Source organism: Syngnathus floridae, chromosome 20, assembly GCF_059516105.1.
Source record: "Syngnathus floridae isolate MCC-2025c chromosome 20, RoL_Sflo_1.0, whole genome shotgun sequence".
NCBI classification, from domain to species: Eukaryota; Metazoa; Chordata; class Actinopteri; order Syngnathiformes; family Syngnathidae; genus Syngnathus; species Syngnathus floridae.
In genome coordinates this window covers 6,760,759-6,778,478 of record NC_142432.1, presented here as the reverse complement: position 1 = coordinate 6,778,478, position 17,720 = coordinate 6,760,759, and the positions used below count along the sequence as shown (strand labels likewise).

Here is a 17,720-nt window from a genome sequence, read left to right as displayed (position 1 = left end):
TGTGTGCGCGGATCACTGCTGTCAATGGTGGGAAAGCTGAATATCCTGAGGCGTCATTGACTGTTTGTTGTGTGAAAAGTACTAATTTAAACGCAAACGATCAATAAAGTTTGCAAAACACATTTGCGAACCTTTTTCCCAGCTTCTTTGAAGCAACTGATGATTATGATCTTTTTTTTAACTAATCATGAAAATAGCAGTCAAATGAGAATCGTGCTGCAAATGATAACGACTATCAGCGTAAATTCGACGCTGGTTATTGAACATTCCGTTTGACAATTGGAGTCAAATGAATGCGTTGAAGGAGCGCTCTCTGCTGGTTAACTGAATAACAACACGCGGAAGTTTTATTATTGTTTTCATCACCAAGCTAAGTGCGTTCATTCATATTAAAAATCATTTTAGCAATTATGTCATTTTATTTGGGAATTTCTATACATGTAAGCAAAACAAGCTGGCTTGCAACCTTCAACTTGGTTGAATGCCTGGATACGAAAAGAATAGGAACTCTGGTGATAGTTTTGTAATGCTATTACGTAGATCTTTTTTTTTTTTTAAAAAGAGCGACGGTATTGTTTGTCGTACGTCGTCGAGGCGTGACGTAAGCACGGGACACCGAGCACGGCAACGTAGTGACGTCACCAAGCGGTCTGTCTCTCGGGGAATAATGGGCGGGGTCTTGCGCTGGTCACGTGACAGAGCCGGCCCTTTGTTGATGAGCTTCGTTCGTGGAAGAAGAACGACGACCACGAGAAGATTTCAAAATAATAAAACTTGAAACCGCTCGGAAGAGCGCAAGAAGAGCAAGACGGAGAAGCCGCAGAAGCCGAAGCTCGTTTGGATGTTTGGCCTTGTGGGGGATGGAGGCGCAGTACGGGCTGTGAGGGGGTCGCCGTGCGTCTGCGTGGGGGTCGCCGCTGTTCGCCGCGGGCTCCGCTTTGTGCTACCTTCCTCCTCCTGCTCCTCCTCGTCGGCGATATGAGGCGCTGAAGGCCATCTTTGCGCTTCTCGTGTGGCTTTGGAGACAAAAGCGCGTGATTTTCCTGCTCTTCTGACATCATCCCGTGCTCTTCCATCATGGCTCTTGTGGCCTCCACCGCTTCGTTTTCATCTTCATCGTCCTTCCTGCTACTACTCCTTCTGCTGCGCCTTACCTCCGCCACGAGCGCAACTGCTCGAGGAGGAGGAGGAAGCGCCGCGCTCGAATGTGGACCGGGAAAGAACGCCGAGTGTCCAGGTGACACGCGCACGCGAATACACAAACACAGCTTCACTCATGCACGCGCACACATGATTAAGAAACGCCAATTCAGCAGGGGTCACCTATGTTTGCGTCGTCATGACGACCATGAATATTGAAGGTCAGCCGTGTTGTTTTCATCTTGAACTGGGATGCTATTTTCAAGATAATTACAAGCTCCGCATGTAGGGCGGGGCATCGCATGCCTGCGCGTGTGTACGCGAGAGTGTGTGTGTGTGTGTGCGTGTGTGTGTGCGTGCGTGCGTGTGTGTGTGAGACGTGAGGTCAATTCCTAGGAATGGCTCCAGTTTTTTTTTTTTTCTCTCCAGGGGGATTTGACTGATACATGGGGTGCTCAGTGAATATGTGGAAATATGTGAGAGTGCGTGTTACTCACGTGGCTTCATGCAAATCTTGAAGAGACACGCCCGTGGTGGTGGCAATGTCCATCTGAAATTGGGAGAAGATGACTTGTTTAACCTTCAGATGACAAGAAAATGAAAACCACAACAAATTCAAAAGACACTCACTCACTTCCTGTGTGGGCGTGGTCTTCATTTGTCATGAGGTCACGAGTCCATCTGGAAGGAACGGTTGCCGTTTGACGTCTTTTCTTTCGACAGACGCGTCGGTGAAGAAGAGCGATCTGCGGGTGTGCGACGCGGGCACGTGTCGTTTTGGCGGGACTTGCCGCGAGAACGGCGCCGACATCAAGTGCGTGTGTCACTTCCACGTATGTGCGACCACCCGCCCGCCACACTTTGCTTATTTGGCCACACAAGCGAGCGAGTGCCCGTCTGGTGTTGTCTTTCAGTGCCACAAGAAGTTCGTCCCCGTCTGCGCTTCCAACGGCGACACGTACCAGAACGAGTGCTTCCTGCGACGAGCCGCCTGCAAGAAGCAGCGAGCCATCAGCATTGTGTCCGAGGGAGCCTGTTACCACGGTAACACACACACACAATCCATGTTAATGCATGTGTTCATGATGATGGCTCACTGTTTGCTTCCGTCTGACTGGCAGATGGCTCTTCGGGATCTGGAGATGGAGGTACACACAAACGCACACACACACACAAAATGTCCTCATCAGACACGACCACACAATACTTCACACTCTTGTCTACACACATTGTGTGTGAGAGTCTTCACATCTCCTCCACACACTTACGACTTGTGTGTTTGTGGTTGTGTTTGTGTGTGTGCACACCTGTGTAGATGATGAAGGTTCTGGCGGCAGCCGTGGCAAAAAATCGTCCAAATGTGGAAATTGCAAGTTTGGTGCTGAGTGTGATGAAGACTCTGAGGACACGCTGTAAGTTCACGCGCAGACACACACACACACCTTTGAAATGACCGCTTGACGTGTGTGCACACAGCTGCATGTGTAACATCGTATGTAACGGCCACAACGACAACCCGGTTTGCGGCGGCGACGGCATGACGTACGACACGCCCTGTCACGTACGCGAGGCGTCCTGCCTCAAACAGATGAAGATCGACATCCGCCACGTGGGACGTTGCCAAGGTAACGGCCCACTCAACAGACACTGTGTGTGCCTTGTGTACAGAAGTGTCAGTGTGTGTGTGTGTGTGTGTGTGTGTGTGTGTGTGTGTGTGTGTGTGTGTGTGTGCAAATCAAAGAGGAAGAAAAACTTGAGCTCACCTCCCCACATTGGTGGACAAGATGGTTTGCGTGTCCCGTAAGCTTCATGGTCTCACTTTTCCTCTCATGCCTTTCAGACAAAAGCAGGAAGGACGACGGCGTCAAGATGAAACCGGACGTCTTTGGTACAAAATCCTACCGCTTTGTTTGCTTTTGTTTTGTCGTCATCGTCGTCAAGTTGCTCTTCTTGTTGCTGCAGGTGTTGCCAAGTCTGGTGAGGGAGAAGGTTTTGCGGAAGGCTCCGCCCCCTGCCCACCAGACCACGCCCTTATTTGCATACACGGCCAATGTGAGATGAGGAGCAACCAGGCAACATGCAGGTAAGGCGCGCCGCCACATTTGTAATACACGTTCACGTCTATTCGGCGACACGTCCCACATGTGTGACGTGACCTCCACGCAAATGTCTGCCACGAGGCACACTCACATTTCACACGCATTTCAGGTGCTCGGCGTCGTACGGTGGCCCTCGTTGCGACCAGCTGGTGGACTTCAACATCCTGTACGTGGTCCCTAGTGGCCAGAAGCTGCATTACGTCCTGATCGCTGGCATCATCGGGGCCGTTCAGATCGCCATAATCGTGGCGCTCGTCATGTGCTTCACCAGGCACGTACTCCGACAACGTCATATTGCGTCTACAAGTTCAGTTCGTGTTCAATCCATTGTTTGAGGGGTTAAAGCACCACAACGTGAATGCTAATTAGCATTAAGCTAAGTGTTCATATGAAGAGAAGACCCATCTAGCATGTAGCCTTTGGCTTAACGTGGGCTTTGCGTGTTTGTCCTGCAGGAGGTGCAACAAGGCCAAGCGAGGGCGGAGGCAGAAGCAACATTTGGCTCACTTCCCATCTGGAACATCATCCAGGATGATGTAGCCTAGCCTAGCGTAGCCTTGCAACCGCTGGTTGGCTGGCTGGCTGGCTACTTTTTTCCACTTGATCCACTTTTTTCACAGACACTTTTGATAAATCCACATGTGGTGCCTCTTTTTGTTCCTCATCAGATACTTTAAACTCCTGAGGGAGTCTTAGTTTGGGGGCAGGGGGAAATTCTCTTTTATTTGTATTATAATTATTTTTCAATTTTTTTTTAATCTTCTTTCATTGTTGATTTTGCTTCTGGACGCGTTTGTGTCCTCCGTTGCTGAATTTTTTCTGAGAGGCAAGCGCAAACGAGCTCAGACTCTGGAATGCGCCAATGAGCTTTTTGTTTTCTGGTTAGCTCGGACGCTAACGCCTCTTAGCTTTTGTTTACATTTTTAAATGAAATGGCACATTTTGGGGAATCTTATTTAAAATGTTTGTAGCTCACATTGTGGACCTTTTTCAAACTTAACGGAAGCCTTTTTTTCTCCACACATTTGAATTCACAAGTCTGGACGGTTGCCAAAAGGCACCACGAGGCACTTGAGCACACGTGATGCTGTTGGCGTCCTCCAGAGGGCGCGCTCATCTCAACTTGTCCTGTCACACTACAAGCAAAATGCTTTGTTTTTTCTACTCTTCAGGTCCAAAGCAACGAGTTTCTGGAAAATCCATTCCAATGTTTGTTTTCTTGACCTTTTGTTAAACTGGTACAAAGATTTTTCATCCACCTTTTTTTTCTTTTTGTAATATCCAATGTCTGTAGCAAGTGTCCATGTTGCTCGTTTTTTGTGTTAGATGAGGCGGCCACCAGTGGTTCCGGTCCCAGTCTCGGTTCCGCTTGCGGCTGCACCGTAGTTGTTGCATGCTGCTGTCAACTGTCACTGTGCTTGTTGTAGAAGTAAATCACCATGGTAACTGATCAACATGTGCTTTGATTGGTCACTGAATTGATGGGTGCCTGCCGCTCTGGGCTACAGAAGAGAGTGACACAGCGCTCCTAGCAGGCCAAGGATTGGGGGGGCAAGGGTAATTTTAGGTGTCAGCTGGTGTGGGAAGTCCCCCCCCCAACCCCTCCCCTCCGGCTGTCTCCTCATGCTCAACATTCACTTGGGATTCATCTTGGTATTCTTCATCTTCTTGTGTCTTGTGTTTGAGAACTTTCCCGTCCACTCACCAAGGGGGAGTGTTGGGTGTTAAAGGTGGCGCTGATAGACGGATGCAGAGAGGCTTTCCACGAGGGGGGTACTGGATATTTTTCCACCTCAATGAGTGGTCAAGATGTGCTTTTAAATTTGAGAAAAAAAAAACACGGAAGAAAACATTGGGCAAATTGCCGAGGCCATGTCAAAAATCAAGTGACATTCAAGTCAGTGCCACGTTTGTGATGGATTGCCGCTTTTTGACCAGGTGGTGAAAGCCAGTTTACTGATTAAGAAAAAAACTTTTCTAGTCTTTAACCAGAGCAAAAATGTATCAAGCACGACCTCATCCCTCTTGTTTGAAAGCCGACTTTGTCATTTCCTGTTCTGTTCTTAGATTCGCCCCCCCTCCCACCTACTTAACCCCCTCGGGTGGAGTCTGCCAGCACGCGTCTGTCCCACTGCTCTTCCCCGTCTTCTCCTCTTGCCAGTTTGCGACTGCGAGCGAGCAGAGGCAGGATGGCGGACAGCTCGGTGTGTGGCGGCGGGGAGGACACGGCGGTCGTGACGTCTCTGCTGGAGCGTGTTGCCGGCCTGATGGAGGGCGTGCAGGCGACACAGCAACGCATGGAGGAGCGACAGCTGGAGGTGGAGAGCGCTGTCCGTGCCATCCAGGCCAGCGTGGCCAAGTTGGCCGCCGAGCAGTCCGGCGCCGTCGGCGGCCTGGAGAAACTCCTGGAGAAAACCTGTAAGGTCAGCAGGCACATCAAGGACGTGCGCGTGCGCTTGGAGAACCAGAATCTGCGCGTAAAGAAGGTGGAGGCCACGCAGGGGGACCTCCTGGCCAAGAACAAGTTCCGAGTGGTCATCTACCAGGTGAGCGACAAGGGGGCGGCATTGCTCAACATTCGTAAGCGAGTCAAAGTTTCCTTAAGCTTTATAGTAAATTTTGGCCTTTTGCCATCATGACAAACAATGGCACATAGAGGCAAACAAGCCAACGTGCCTAATGAATCGTCTCAACGTGGGCGGAAGCGCACGAGTCGAAGAGAAGACCTCGCGGGTCAGAGGTGGTCCAATGGCCTGCTGACCCCTCGCATGAAGCGTCGTCATCCATGCTAAGAAAAAACGTCTTATGCGCTTGGTTCGCTGGCAGCACAGTAGTAACCCGATCGCAGCGTGCGATATGTTTAGCCGCCCGCCGCAACGCGTTGAGCTCTGCCAACAGCTGCTGTTCGCTATTTAGGGAGGCGGGATCAAGAAGGTGCGCACGTCACCTGACACTCCAGCGTCTCCGATTTAAGCTCAAACTTGTTTTAAAAAACCCAAAACAAGTTTGGGTTTAAATCGCAAACCTCATTGCTATCTCCAAGAGGATTTACTGAAAGTGTGCAAAAATTATTTTAAAATAAATGACTAGGTAAAGTTATTTTTAAAGTGTTCTCATTGTGACGTCTCAGGGCGAGCAGGAAGTGCGAGCTGCAACGCCGGGCAACGACGCAGGCGATGAGGAGTCAAACAAGTTGGAGCTTCCTCCGGATTCGGACGAGGAGTACATGGTGGTGGAGGAGGCTGACTCGGCGGCGGCACGTCCCAAGAAGAAGACAGGCCTGACTCGCATGGAGAGCCTGAAGGCCACCTTCTCGCGGGACAACATGAGCCGGACGCGAGACAGCCTGGGCAGCAAAGTTAACAAATTAGGCGAGCGCATCGTGACGGCCGAGCGGCGCCAGAAGATCCGCCAGTCGGGCGAGCGCATCAAGGAGACCCTGGCCAAGAACGTCCTGAAGAAAGAGAGGACTGTGGCTGAGGGCCAGGAGGGGGCCGACCCTGCCGCCGATGGGGGCGCCGCCGCTGCACCCGTGCCGCCGCCCAAGGGCCGGAAGGGCGTCCCGGACGAGCCACGCCCGGAAGGCGAGGTGCACGTGTACGACATGAAGCAGCTATCGTAGCGCCCACCCGCCGGCCGGCCAAGGATGCCTTGAGCAGAAGAGCTCATGCTGGACAGTCTTTATAGCCAATCAGCTTGCGTGTTGACATTGATGAGAACTCTTTTATGTTTTGCATGTAGGGGACCGGGAACAAGATGGCGGCGGCGTTTGCTTGGTGTAGCGACTTGAGTTGAGCGAGAATGTGATTTTGGCAAATAAATTGCACCCGCAAGCAACAATGAGCTCAACTTGTTTTGGCTTTTATTGACCTTTCATCACTATGTCTTCTCAGAGTTAGCATGGCGCTAAAGCTAGCCACGGAATCACCAAACAACCCAACTAACAGAGACAAACAAACAACTTTTTTCATTTCAACTTTTCCACATAAAGACAATTTGGGAAAAACAGCACTAATAATGCATTAGTATGGCAAATAGACGGGAAGATACGACACTTAGTTGGGGGCGGGACTTGGTGACTGCGTATGCATCCATCTTGCATAAAAAGCAACTTGGAAGTGAGACAAGCTGCGTTCATGTGGTCCTACCTGCTGAGGACGCTGATGTTGCGACGTACGTTTTGGTGCCCTCAAAGGGTTTCAATTTGTCAAAGTTGTTTTTTCGTCAGCTAGGCCACGCCGGGAATGAAGTACTGCAGAGACACGTCCTGGTGGAGCAGGTAGAGGTGGAGCACCCTCTGGTGGACGATGTCTGCGGGACAGACAACGTGCCCGTTGTGACTGCAGGTGTCATCGAGGCAAACAAAATGACAACACTTCCGCTCAGATGATAGCTGCACTTACTGCATATGGCTTTGGTGGGGTTGACCTGCTGACCCATCAGGAACTGCTGCAGCTTCCTGATGTCCACGCGCACCTGTGCCATGGCGTCGACGTCCCAAGACTGCCGCGATGCGTCGTCTTGGGAGGCACCGTCACATGCCGGGCCAAGAAAGGAAAGTCGGGTCAGGTGACCTCAGATGGAGTCCCATTGACAGTTTTACCCCATTGAGGATTTCCCAGGTCTTTGAAGTGAGTGGTGACGGACACAAGGTCCGTCTCGATCTTCAGGGTCATCTCGCCGCTCAGGTTAGCCTCCACCTCCTGACACGGACAAACAGGCTCAGTAAGAAAGCCGTTGGGTGCAGCAGTAGTGCTGATGTTGTTCCTTCGCACCAAGAAGTTGGAGAGGTTCTTCATCCTGTCCACCACGTTCTTCAAGGTCTTGAAAGGCGGCAGCAAGATGCTCACCTGACAAACACGTCATGCCACATCACACAGGACTCCAACGTCGACAAGCGCGCAAACCAATGATGGTCTGGCGCACACTTACATCAAAGTTGGGAACATTGGGCTCTTTGAACTCGTGCCACAGGCGTCGAGGGACAACGTTTACGGGGACGTCGTGGGTCACTACGCGGCTGATGCTGGACATGGTTGGCTGCATGGGGGGAAGTCACGGTGTCACTGCGTTATGATATCACTGCTTGTGGCTAATGCGAAGCACCCTCGTAACATTTTGTTGACTGACCAGCTCAGCGAGGATGGTGAGGCAAGGGCAATGCTTGTTGGTCAGCTTGACTTTGACACTTTTGGCACTGTGGACGGTCTTGAGCGCACGGAAGACGTTCTCCGGTGTCAACTCCAGACAAATTTCGTTGTCCTGGAAGGTCAGGCCCTCCATCTGGTACTCATCAAAGATAGTGGTCTGCGGGGAGGGCGACGCACAGGTGAAAAATAAGACGACAATGGGATGGGGGGGCGGAGGGGTGCAGCTACCTGAGCCAGCTCGCACCACATGGCCACGCCTCCGTTTGCTACTGTGCCGCAGAGGATGAAAAAAAGATGATCGGGCGTCAAACGCAGTACACATGTCTTGGTCAGCTTGGAAATGGTGCTCACCACCCCTGCAAAATCAAAACATCATTTTCTATTGCTTAACAGAGCCGTCACTTTTCATCTGAGCTTGCAAACCTCTCATGACCAAACCCAGAAACAGGTTTGCGTTTTCAAAGGTATTAACTGCACATAATGAATAAAGTAGACCGTAACACACCTCAGTCGGGGTCAAATGTCAAATACACGCGACTCCGGTAAGAAGCAAACGAGCAATCGCTCCGAATAGAATGTTTCTTACGAGTGAAATGGTGGAGACAAGCCACGTCGACAATCTTCCCACGAAACTTCATGTCATGTTCACATAGTCAACTTCAACCAGCGAAAACGTTAACAAAGTGAAGGGACACGATTTACTCCGTTAAGTTGCTTAAGCTTCCCGCCCCCTCCGTTTTGTGGTCCGTCCGCCTCAAAGCTCCGCCGGAAACGGAAACAGTAGCTGAGCGCTACACAGTAACCCGTCCGACACAATACCAACACGCAAAATATAATAATAATAATAATAATAATAATAATAATAATAATAATAATAATAATAATAATAATAATAATAATAATAATAATAATAATAATAATAATAATAATAAATTAATTAATAATAATAAAAAATAAATTAATAATAATAATGTTGTCACGCCGCCAACAGCGTTATTTTACTTGGTGCTTCACTTATTTTTCCATTTCATTTCAAGTTCAAGTTTCATGAACAATACGAATCACATGCTGTGTTAAAGGTTTTTTTAAGAGTTGAATGCAGTGTGAAACACAATGTGACTCATCCTTAATGTTTATTGTACTCTGCATGCAGTCAAGCAGTTTCCACCAGCAAGTAAAACATCATTCCAGGTGTCAAAAGTTCAAAGTCTTTCTTTAGAAGTTCTCTTGGGGTCCTTGCTGCCGTTTTTGTAGGTTTTGTATGTTTTTTGCTATCCTCCCGTCATTTGTCTGGCGCACCTCCCTCGTGAAGGAGGCGACTCAGGACATTGAGGAGGCGCCCATGGGCATCCCGCCCTGCTCCTCTCCCTCGTTTGATCGCGTCACCTGACTCAGAGCATTCTTGCACCGCCCTCTGTAGCTCCACCTGCCCCAAGACGGAAGAAAAACTTACTGAGTGAGAAGATGATAACAAGGAGAAGGAGGAGAAGAAGCACAACTCACCTGTAGGGGGAGCCCCGCTTTGGCGCCGAGTAACGTGGGAGAAAACCACAGCCTGAAGATCTTCTGGCAGATTACCTGATCAACGACGACAACAAGCGCAATATTGCTGATGGATCCGTGCTGCCCTTAACAATGGTTTCCATTCCGTTCCAATTTCATCAAGATGATGCGACGAGCAATTGATGTCGGATGGGCGATTGGCGACCTGCAGGTTGGTGTTGATGCGCTGTCGGCGGCAGCGTCGCGTGCCGAGGTCGCACGACGACATGCAGTCGAAGAAACCGCAGTCGTCGTCACCACTGCACTTGTGGTCCAGGATCTCCTCCATCTTGGGCTGGAAGAAGGCCATGTCGACGTCAATGGCCACCACCTGATCACATGACACAGCAAAAAAAGACGCAGAGCACTTCATTAAAGGTGCAGACTAGCGTGTGCTAATTCTTTTCAGCAATTGCACAAGAAGAAGAAGAAGACAAGGAAGAAGAATGCTGACTGTGAGATCCTTCCTGATGGCAAAGTTCTCGGGCTTGACGTCACACAAATGGACTTTGTGTGTGAAGTCGCGGTCAAAGTGTTGCACCATGTCCAGGAAGCTGAGCGCAATGCGGTGGACCTTGTGGCGAACAGCCCACATCCCCCTCCGGTCCGGGCTGCCGCCCCCTGCCGCCAGTTCCTGATCCAGGGAGAAGATGTTCTGGTCCCAGGCGTGGCCGGCTGACAGCGACTCCACGGCGTAGAAGTGCCCGCATGAGCCCAACACCTTGGACACATGCGCGCTCAGGTCCTGCAGAACTCTAGGCCGAGAGAGATGAGAAAGTTCAAAAGTTGGGCAGACGGGTGGCCATGGCTTGCAGCGGCGGAGCACCTAAGGAAGGTGTACTCGTCCTGCTGCAGCAGCGACCACAAGGACGTCAGCTCGCCTCTGGAGTAACTCTTGTCAGAGGAGCGCAGAATGACCAGAGAACTGGCTCCTTCCTCTCCTTTGTTGTCATCGTCCTCCTCCTCCTGCTCGGCCAGACCCAGCCAGCTACGCACCTGAGCGTTTAGTCAACATTCGCAGATTTGCCTTTTTTTTTCTTTTTTTTTCTTGTTCTAAAGTACTGCTGGTGCGGTCCACGTACCGCCATCGTGGCGGAGAGGAGGACGTCCATAGGAGACGTGTCCTCTGTGGTGTCCTGCTGCCAGAAGACAATAAGCGGACACCTTTAGCTTCGTAGACCCCGTCCTCGTTTTCTTCTTGTCCTACCCGGTAGCCAAGAACTCCGAGGGGCTGGTAGGAGGACAGGTTTTCCAGCTTGGACTTGAGGATGACGGGGCGTCCCCTCCAGTGGACCTCCATCACCTTCTTGCCGCTGCGGTAGTGGAGGCAATGCTTGTACTCCACTAGACCGCGAACGCACAGGTCGGCGCACAAGTTGCCCGTGGCCGAGCCCGCCGCAAAGTCAGCACACTGGAGAAGAAGGAGAGCAGAGAAGCATGATGGTGTTCCAGCCGAAATACGGAACTGATTGTTTTCTGAGCCCTTCCCGGTGGTCCCGACGGGGTCTGCCGCACTCCGTCAATGGGAGGCATAAATATGGAAGCCATTAAGGGCACGCAGAGAACTCCATAAATAGTCTGGAATGTCAAAGACGTGCAGGGACACAGCAGAGGAAGCCGCAGCTGCTGCTCGTGCGCCCTAATTCATCTTTTCTCGTGAAGGGTGTGCAAGCAAAGGTGTCCGTCGGCAGGACTCACCAGGTGGCGCAGGATCGCCTTACTGGCGGCGTCGGTGCAGCCATCGGACGGGAGGTCGGCGCGGAGCAGTGGCGGGAGGTGGCCGAGCAGCAGCCAGGATGCCGAGCATGCCAGCAGCAGCGCCAAGGTCACGCGCCGGCGACCTACGCCAAACATCACGGATTCCCGATGTCGCTTTTTCCGCTCTGCAAGAGGGAGAAGAGCCCCGGTCAGAAAATGGAAAAGGAAAACTTGGCCAGACTCGAGCTCGTGTTCAGGAACCATGCGCAAGGCCTCTGGCTCGACGACTTGAACATCTTTGGCGTCATCACTTTTGGAGATGATCAACTGGGACAGGGAGGTTCTGCAACTCAGATCCCACAGGAAGACAAATGATGACCGGGAAACGTGTGCCTCCCTTCCAGTGATCCGTGACCCCCGCTGAGGTAATCCGCGACCTGAGGGTTGGTCTTCACCAACATCCCCCAAAGGTCCCTTTGAGTTTGCTTGTCATCAAGCCAAATGGGGAGCGGAAAAAGTTGCCTAGGGCACCAAGTGATGTATTCCGGCTTAAAGAGGAGTTGGGACATTCCACATCTTGCTCTGGTCGGGAAAGTTGCGTCGGGTTGCGATCCTTCCTGCAAAATGAGCAGTGGCCACTTCCTGTTCAGGCCCAGAACATTTGAGAAAGACCGCCCTGTGGTTCTGCCCCCTCCCCAAATACAACTTGGGGATGTCTGAAGATGCTCCCGCAAGTCGGCCTTGACTTTTGCCTTGGGTGCAGACTGTGAGGCTGTCTTGGAATGCTGCAGTCCCGCTTTTGTTTTGCATGTGCATGCTCGGGCACGCCTTGTCCTCACAGCTGTCTTCTTTGTGGCTCTGGGATGCCCCCACATGGCAGGTGGAGGGTTAATGTATGTGTGTGTCCATGGTGGTGGTCTTGAGGAAGGCCAAGCCCTCATAGTAACACCCTAGTGTACCTCCCCCCTCTTGTTACCATGGCAGCCAGCCTAGGCTGAATTAAAGCGTTCCTCCCCACTGACCCTCCCCAAGCGAGCTGTCCTTTGGAAAGTTGCCAAGAAACACATTGCAAATGCCCAAGGGCGCTAACAGGCTACAAGTAACGACTTCAACGACTTGTGCCATCATCATCGCATTTAAAGAAAAGGGCAACACCAGCCCTCAGGGTCACCTTACTTGACTTTAACTGCTGACCAATCCAATCGTTTGTTTGTAGGCAGTCCTGCCATTGGCCCGTGACCAATGGTGGTGTCTACTGCCTCTCGCCCATTTGGACTGCAGCTGACCCAAAAAAGCACGAGAACAAATGGATCAATATGAATGTGAACACGAATGAAACAGAGTCCACATGCGGACAGGAAATCATTTGTGACATCATCTCCAGCCCAGCCTGCGGTCAACAGCAACAAAGCTTGTCTTGCCTGCTTTCTAGCTTCTTTCTTCGAGCCAGAAAAGACAAGAATGCGTGTTGGCGTGTTTGACTCGTCTGTGGTGGTCTGCACTCAGTAGAGGCAATTTGATCTCATCTGCTGTTTGCTGCTAACATCTGCTGCTGGCTTGATGACAAACATGTGGACAGCAGCAAACATAAACATGTGTCCACCAAATTGGAAATAAAGTGGAACACTCTAAAACTAACAATAACTAATAATCACTTCATCATTTTCATAAGTTGTCACCTGTTAATACTTAAGCGTGACAAGTGACAGCAAAGTTTTCCTTCCTGGTGTCCTGATTTTTTATCTAATTGCACGTGATGTGATTGACCTTCATAATGTTCCTAAGGGTGGAGCAAAAAAAAGCAAACAGAAAAAAAATCTTGTGTTTTAGGGGATTTTCATGTGTTGGGCGTAGGTGACCGTTCACCTCGTCCGCGCGGTGAACGACCAATTAGAGAGCCGATACAGCAGGGGGCGGTGCCCAAAAACATTGGGCGAAAGTTTAAAGTGTTGTGAAGCGCTGAAATGAAACACAACCTTACCGGATACTACCTTTCACAATTAAAGCATAAAACGTAACTTCTCGCCATTTGAATTTACTTTGAAAGTACTAAGCGGATAATGAGCGCCATGACTTAATTATTGAGGGAAGCCGAGCAGAAAATAGGTGAAACGTGAATGTTGACGTTCAGGAGCAGTTAAACGTTCACAAAGTCAAAGTTTGAGGCGCACCTCCGCCATCAAAGAAGCACAAAGACGCAAGATGACGGCAGAAGACCTCAAGTACTTCACGCTTGACGACATCGCCGAGCACAACTCCATCAAGTCTACTTGGATCGTCATTCACCATAAGGTCTATGACGTCACCCGGTTTCTGGAGGAGGTGAGCGAGCGCTGACGCAAGGCAACACAACGCAACAAAACAACTGGTTATATAACTCCAGAAACACACAGCGAGACTAGTACAACAACACAACTCCAACTTTCAAAACACAATTACAACATAACAGGAAATTCCAGAAAGCCAACAATTATGACACGGCGCATATGTGACGTCATTTCCGTAGACTGTAAGTATTCTATCATGTAGTTGTTTGTTCTGTCTTTAGTTAGGATTTTACTCTCCTCATGCATTTGATTATTTATTAATTATTAATTTTTTTCACGTACACATGAGGGAAATCCATGAACGATATATTAGGTTAATGTGTTACTTGGTAACGTGTTACGGCCCTCACTGAACGCAAGTACAACGCCAAGATCACAAGGACACAACTACCAACCCTACAGAGACGCAATAATTACAACAAGATAACGGCGAGAACACAACAATTGTAGCTCCAGTGATACAACTACAAAAACACGACACAACTAGAAAAAGACAACAATTACAAGAACACTTAACACAACTAGACTAATACACAACTACAAAAACACAACTGCAGCAAATGGAAGCATTTGCTGAAGGTTGCCATTGGGCGTCTTTCCGGGGTTTTGGAGGTCACGTCAGGCAGCGCCACTCTTCATTTGCCTGCATGCCTTTGTGTTTGGATAAGCGTTATCAAAGCCAGCGTTTTTACGAGGCGTTCAAGGTCCAGGTGTGTGCGTTGGCAGCACCCAGGCGGCGAGGAGGTCCTGAGGGAGCACGCAGGCGGGGACGCCACCGAGAGCTTCGAGGATGTCGGACACTCCACCGACGCCCGCGCTGTCGCCCAGCAGATGCTCGTTGGAGAACTGCACCCGGTATGCCGCCCGCGGATGCCTCCGACTGACCATACACGTGTGTCAAGGACACTCATGCGATTTTGCACTTTGTCTTGTGTGTCTGTGTGTGCGTGCGCCTCTTCAGGACGACAGAGAGAAATTGGCTAAGCCTGCGGTAAGCCCTGTGATGACATCATCATGCATGTCATGATGATGCTGATGATGAGCTTGCTTTGTTTTCCAGGAAAGTCTGGCGACAACTTTGGAGGAGGAGCCAAGGTACAGACGCACGAAAGTACACATGCAGGCACACACACGCAGGTACACACGCACACACACAAACATACACGTAAACAAACCTGTTTTGTTGTCAGCAGCTGGTTACCCAACTGGCTGATACCGCTGGCGGCGGCAGCCATCATCACCCTGGTGTATCACATGTACGTGGACGAAAGCGAGCTGTGATATCACCGTGTGACGTCATGCCGCCGCAGGCTGCTGCCGTGGGACCAAGGGATGGATGCAATTTGCTCTTGATATTGTCTGTGATGTCACACTTGAAATGGTGCAGGAGGCGTGGCCTCTTTCCCACTGGCTTCAACGTGGCCACCGTGACGCTGGAACGAGTCAACGCTGCAATCACAAGAAATGAAATCATTTAGGCACGCACAATCTTTCCTGACTTTCCAAGATTGGATTTGTAGCTTTTGCACGGACGTGCACTTGACAGCAAGCAACTTTTGGATATGCCCTCTTACTGCGTTGAGTTGAAGATCAGTTATTATTGCGCCCTCTTGTGGAAGAGTAAAAGTCAATATCGCATTGTTAAACTTGTGAATTTTTTTTATTCGACTGGACGGGAGTGAATTAAATTTGCCACCAAGTGGCGCCATTTCATTTCACTACAGTCGCCTTGGCAATCTTTTGTCTCCACGTGGTTGAAAATGAATCAATGTTGGTGTGACGTCAGTGTTGATTTGTAGTGACGCACTAGAGGGACCGTTACGTAAACGGACGACTAGATGTTTACCTTTAACTCCAACTTGATTGACGTCACCTGACATGTTTGTGTTTGAGGAAATAAGCTACATATCCATCACATAAATGCGCTCCAAATACAATGTTATGATCTGCCTTTCTAAATAAACTGTTAATTTTTTTTCCACCACTGGTGAGACCTTTTTCACCGTTTTGACACTGTTCATTCAACAATTTTAACGTTTTAAAATTAAATGTCTTCCTTCAATAAGTTTGTTTTCAATACCAACTAATAGAAAAATCCACCTAATTGGACAGCAAATAGACGCATGTTGTGGTATGACGTCATTGGTTCCCGAGTGCTTCAAGAAACGATCCAATTTCACTTCATGGCCAGTCCTTCGGGTCTGAAGAGCTGTGGGCATGTCTATAAATCACGCCTGCTCAGCTGGCAAACAGCCCTTCAATGGAAAAAAGCGACTTTGGGCGGACGTCAACCAAAAAAGGTTGCGTCTGCGTCGCCGTATCGGCGCATCCACGGCTAGTGTGCCCGGCTATGACGGCACGACAGTCATATTCTTTTCGCCAGTCCTCGTGAAATGTTACATGCAGTGGGATGCCCTGCAAGACTTTTACTCAAGTCACATTCATCTAGGTGAGTGACTTTCTGTAAACTCTTAAGTCCTGCTTTCAGGTGAAGGCGCTCGTGTGTCCATTGCGTGCACGCTTAGTACGTTGCTTGCGTGAGAGCAGGTGCGCAGTGGGGGGGCTTTGAGGGGGAGGTCAATGGGGGGCGTCCCTCCCCTATACAAGCAGGCCCCAGAGCGGACTCTGACCGGCAGCTGCTGTAGCAGCGCATTGAGGACTGGCCTGGCAGGCTGAGTAATGTCCTGGTCTGGATCAGCGCCGCCGCTCCAGGCCGGGATGGCCCGCGAGGACGAACGCGACCCGGACCCGGACTCTGACCCCGAGCAGGACGACCAACTGGACGACGAGCAGGACGCGCGGCAACTGGAGCGGCGCATGAACGAGAGGCGGCGGGCCCGCTCACTGCCCGCCTGCCCGACTTCGTTGCTGCTGGCCGCCGTGTCTGGGAGTGAGCGGCGCAAGCGGGTCCAGTTCGCTGACTCGCTTGGTCTGAGTTTGGCCAGCGTCAAACACTTCAGCGCGCTAGACGAGCCCCGAGTGCCCACCAAGGTGTTCTCCAGACACACTGGGCGGCCGGCGGCGGGGGGGCGCTTCCCGGACCCGGACCCAGACGCAGCAGGGGGAGGGCGCCTTGTCCCCTGCTTCTCCGAGCCCGCGGACCCGGACTCGCGGCTTCGGATGCTGCGCGTGTGCCTGGAGCGGCTGTCCGTCACGCACTACGACGTGCGCGGCAGCGTGCTTGTGCTGAACGGGAGCGCGCGCGGGGAGGTGGGCGTGCGCTACACATTCAACGAGTGGCTGTCCCACGTGGACGCGCAGGCCCTGATCTTGGACGCCCAGCTTCCGGGCGGCAGGGGCGCGCGCTACGGCTTCACCGTCTACACGCCCCCTGCGATGGAGGCTGGGGCGGCCGTACACCTGGCCGTGTACTTCCGCTCCGACCAGGGTGACTTCTGGGACAACAACGACGGCCGAAACTACACGCTCCGCTACCGCGCCGGCCGCGAGCGTGCGCCCGTTATGCCGCCGCCGCCCCCCGAACCGCAGGACCGCTGAGCGCGCAACGGGAAGTGACGTAATCGCACCACCCCACACGCTTTGAATACTTTTTAACTTCTTCAAAGACCTAACACACCTGCTGTCACGCTCACTGTTTGGTGACTTTCGTACATCATTTGAAGGAAATGAAAAGACTCTCTCCAATTAAGAGACCTAGAATGCACATGCTTCCTGCTGTTGTGGTTTACTGTTAAACTGACCCATAAAACTTAAGACAATAGAACTTGTCTGCCTCTTCTTATGCACATTGCGCTGCATGTCTG

General features: G+C 51.0%; 6 protein-coding genes across 9 annotated transcripts; 4 read left to right on the top strand and 2 right to left on the bottom strand.

Annotated features, from left to right (window-relative positions):
- Window positions 1-679: 679 nt before the first annotated feature.
- LOC148381054 (tomoregulin-1-like) lies at window positions 680-4,689 on the top strand. Its single transcript, XM_088363304.1, has 10 exons — window positions 680-1,237; window positions 1,864-1,973; window positions 2,055-2,184; window positions 2,262-2,288; window positions 2,456-2,552; window positions 2,617-2,765; window positions 2,981-3,028; window positions 3,103-3,223; window positions 3,349-3,510; window positions 3,695-4,689. Exons 1-10 carry the CDS (start codon window positions 1,078-1,080, stop codon window positions 3,777-3,779), a joined length of 1,089 nt encoding a protein of 362 aa, XP_088219430.1. The 5' UTR covers window positions 680-1,077; the 3' UTR covers window positions 3,780-4,689.
- A 634-nt stretch (window positions 4,690-5,323) lies between these two features.
- cavin4b (caveolae associated protein 4b) lies at window positions 5,324-7,088 on the top strand. Its single transcript, XM_088363306.1, has 2 exons — window positions 5,324-5,785; window positions 6,370-7,088. Exons 1-2 carry the CDS (start codon window positions 5,429-5,431, stop codon window positions 6,859-6,861), a joined length of 849 nt encoding a protein of 282 aa, XP_088219432.1. The 5' UTR covers window positions 5,324-5,428; the 3' UTR covers window positions 6,862-7,088.
- Window positions 7,085-9,175, bottom strand: hus1 (HUS1 checkpoint clamp component). The gene is made up of 8 exons (XM_088363307.1): window positions 8,976-9,175; window positions 8,618-8,745; window positions 8,370-8,546; window positions 8,172-8,279; window positions 8,015-8,089; window positions 7,843-7,942; window positions 7,643-7,759; window positions 7,085-7,550 (listed from the first exon to the last, which is right to left on the bottom strand). Exons 1-8 carry the CDS (start codon window positions 9,025-9,027, stop codon window positions 7,468-7,470), a joined length of 840 nt encoding a protein of 279 aa, XP_088219433.1. The 5' UTR covers window positions 9,028-9,175; the 3' UTR covers window positions 7,085-7,467.
- A 328-nt stretch (window positions 9,176-9,503) lies between these two features.
- On the bottom strand, window positions 9,504-15,414 carry dipk1c (divergent protein kinase domain 1C). Of its 3 annotated transcripts, none has more exons than XM_088363302.1 (9): window positions 15,132-15,414; window positions 11,630-11,814; window positions 11,139-11,342; window positions 11,014-11,070; window positions 10,758-10,927; window positions 10,386-10,686; window positions 10,098-10,262; window positions 9,893-9,967; window positions 9,504-9,815 (listed from the first exon to the last, which is right to left on the bottom strand). In XM_088363302.1, the coding sequence occupies exons 2-9, from the start codon at window positions 11,783-11,785 to the stop codon at window positions 9,672-9,674; spliced, it is 1,272 nt and encodes a 423-aa protein (XP_088219428.1). In that variant the 5' UTR covers window positions 11,786-11,814; window positions 15,132-15,414; the 3' UTR covers window positions 9,504-9,671. The 3 variants fall into 3 exon arrangements, with proteins under 3 accessions (XP_088219428.1, XP_088219427.1, XP_088219429.1); XM_088363301.1 differs by lacking the exon at window positions 15,132-15,414 and adding an exon at window positions 11,891-14,940; XM_088363303.1 differs by lacking the exon at window positions 15,132-15,414 and adding an exon at window positions 11,891-14,940 and having other exon boundaries at window positions 11,014-11,067.
- Window positions 13,694-15,674, top strand: cyb5a (cytochrome b5 type A (microsomal)). 2 transcript variants are annotated; one of them, XM_088363311.1, is made up of 5 exons: window positions 13,694-13,951; window positions 14,683-14,811; window positions 14,918-14,947; window positions 15,017-15,051; window positions 15,147-15,674. In XM_088363311.1, the coding sequence occupies exons 1-5, from the start codon at window positions 13,832-13,834 to the stop codon at window positions 15,235-15,237; spliced, it is 405 nt and encodes a 134-aa protein (XP_088219437.1). In that variant the 5' UTR covers window positions 13,694-13,831; the 3' UTR covers window positions 15,238-15,674. The 2 variants fall into 2 exon arrangements, with proteins under 2 accessions (XP_088219437.1, XP_088219438.1); XM_088363312.1 differs by having other exon boundaries at window positions 13,697-13,951; window positions 15,150-15,674.
- An 868-nt stretch (window positions 15,675-16,542) lies between these two features.
- Window positions 16,543-17,680, top strand: ppp1r3g (protein phosphatase 1 regulatory subunit 3G). Its single transcript, XM_088363308.1, has one exon. The coding sequence runs from the start codon at window positions 16,636-16,638 to the stop codon at window positions 17,452-17,454; it is 819 nt and encodes a 272-aa protein (XP_088219434.1). The 5' UTR covers window positions 16,543-16,635; the 3' UTR covers window positions 17,455-17,680.
- The last annotated feature ends 40 nt before the right edge of the window (window positions 17,681-17,720 follow it).

Bases quoted from the DNA above. Each gene is read 5' to 3' on its own strand.
- LOC148381054 (XM_088363304.1), top strand. From the start codon at position 1,078: ATGGCTCTTGTGGCCTCCACCGCTTCGTTTTCATCTTCATCGTCCTTC. The intron at 1,238-1,863 runs GTGACACGCGCA...TTCTTTCGACAG, and splicing joins AAAGAACGCCGAGTGTCCAG to ACGCGTCGGTGAAGAAGAGC. The intron at 2,185-2,261 runs GTAACACACACA...TCTGACTGGCAG, and splicing joins CGAGGGAGCCTGTTACCACG to ATGGCTCTTCGGGATCTGGA.
- cavin4b (XM_088363306.1), top strand. From the start codon at position 5,429: ATGGCGGACAGCTCGGTGTGTGGCGGCGGGGAGGACACGGCGGTCGTG. The intron at 5,786-6,369 runs GTGAGCGACAAG...GTGACGTCTCAG, and splicing joins TCCGAGTGGTCATCTACCAG to GGCGAGCAGGAAGTGCGAGC.
- hus1 (XM_088363307.1), bottom strand. From the start codon at position 9,027: ATGAAGTTTCGTGGGAAGATTGTCGACGTGGCTTGTCTCCACCATTTC. The intron at 8,280-8,369 runs GTCAGTCAACAA...CCCCCCATGCAG, and splicing joins TCACCATCCTCGCTGAGCTG to CCAACCATGTCCAGCATCAG. The intron at 8,090-8,171 runs GTAAGTGTGCGC...CGTGTTTGTCAG, and splicing joins CCAATGTTCCCAACTTTGAT to GTGAGCATCTTGCTGCCGCC.
- dipk1c (XM_088363302.1), bottom strand. From the start codon at position 11,785: ATGTTTGGCGTAGGTCGCCGGCGCGTGACCTTGGCGCTGCTGCTGGCA. The intron at 11,343-11,629 runs GTGAGTCCTGCC...CTTCTTCTCCAG, and splicing joins AGGCGATCCTGCGCCACCTG to TGTGCTGACTTTGCGGCGGG. The intron at 9,968-10,097 runs GTCGCCAATCGC...GTCGTTGATCAG, and splicing joins GCATCAACACCAACCTGCAG to GTAATCTGCCAGAAGATCTT.
- cyb5a (XM_088363311.1), top strand. From the start codon at position 13,832: ATGACGGCAGAAGACCTCAAGTACTTCACGCTTGACGACATCGCCGAG. The intron at 13,952-14,682 runs GTGAGCGAGCGC...GTGCGTTGGCAG, and splicing joins TCACCCGGTTTCTGGAGGAG to CACCCAGGCGGCGAGGAGGT. The intron at 14,948-15,016 runs GTAAGCCCTGTG...TTTGTTTTCCAG, and splicing joins AGAAATTGGCTAAGCCTGCG to GAAAGTCTGGCGACAACTTT.
- ppp1r3g (XM_088363308.1), top strand. From the start codon at position 16,636: ATGTCCTGGTCTGGATCAGCGCCGCCGCTCCAGGCCGGGATGGCCCGC.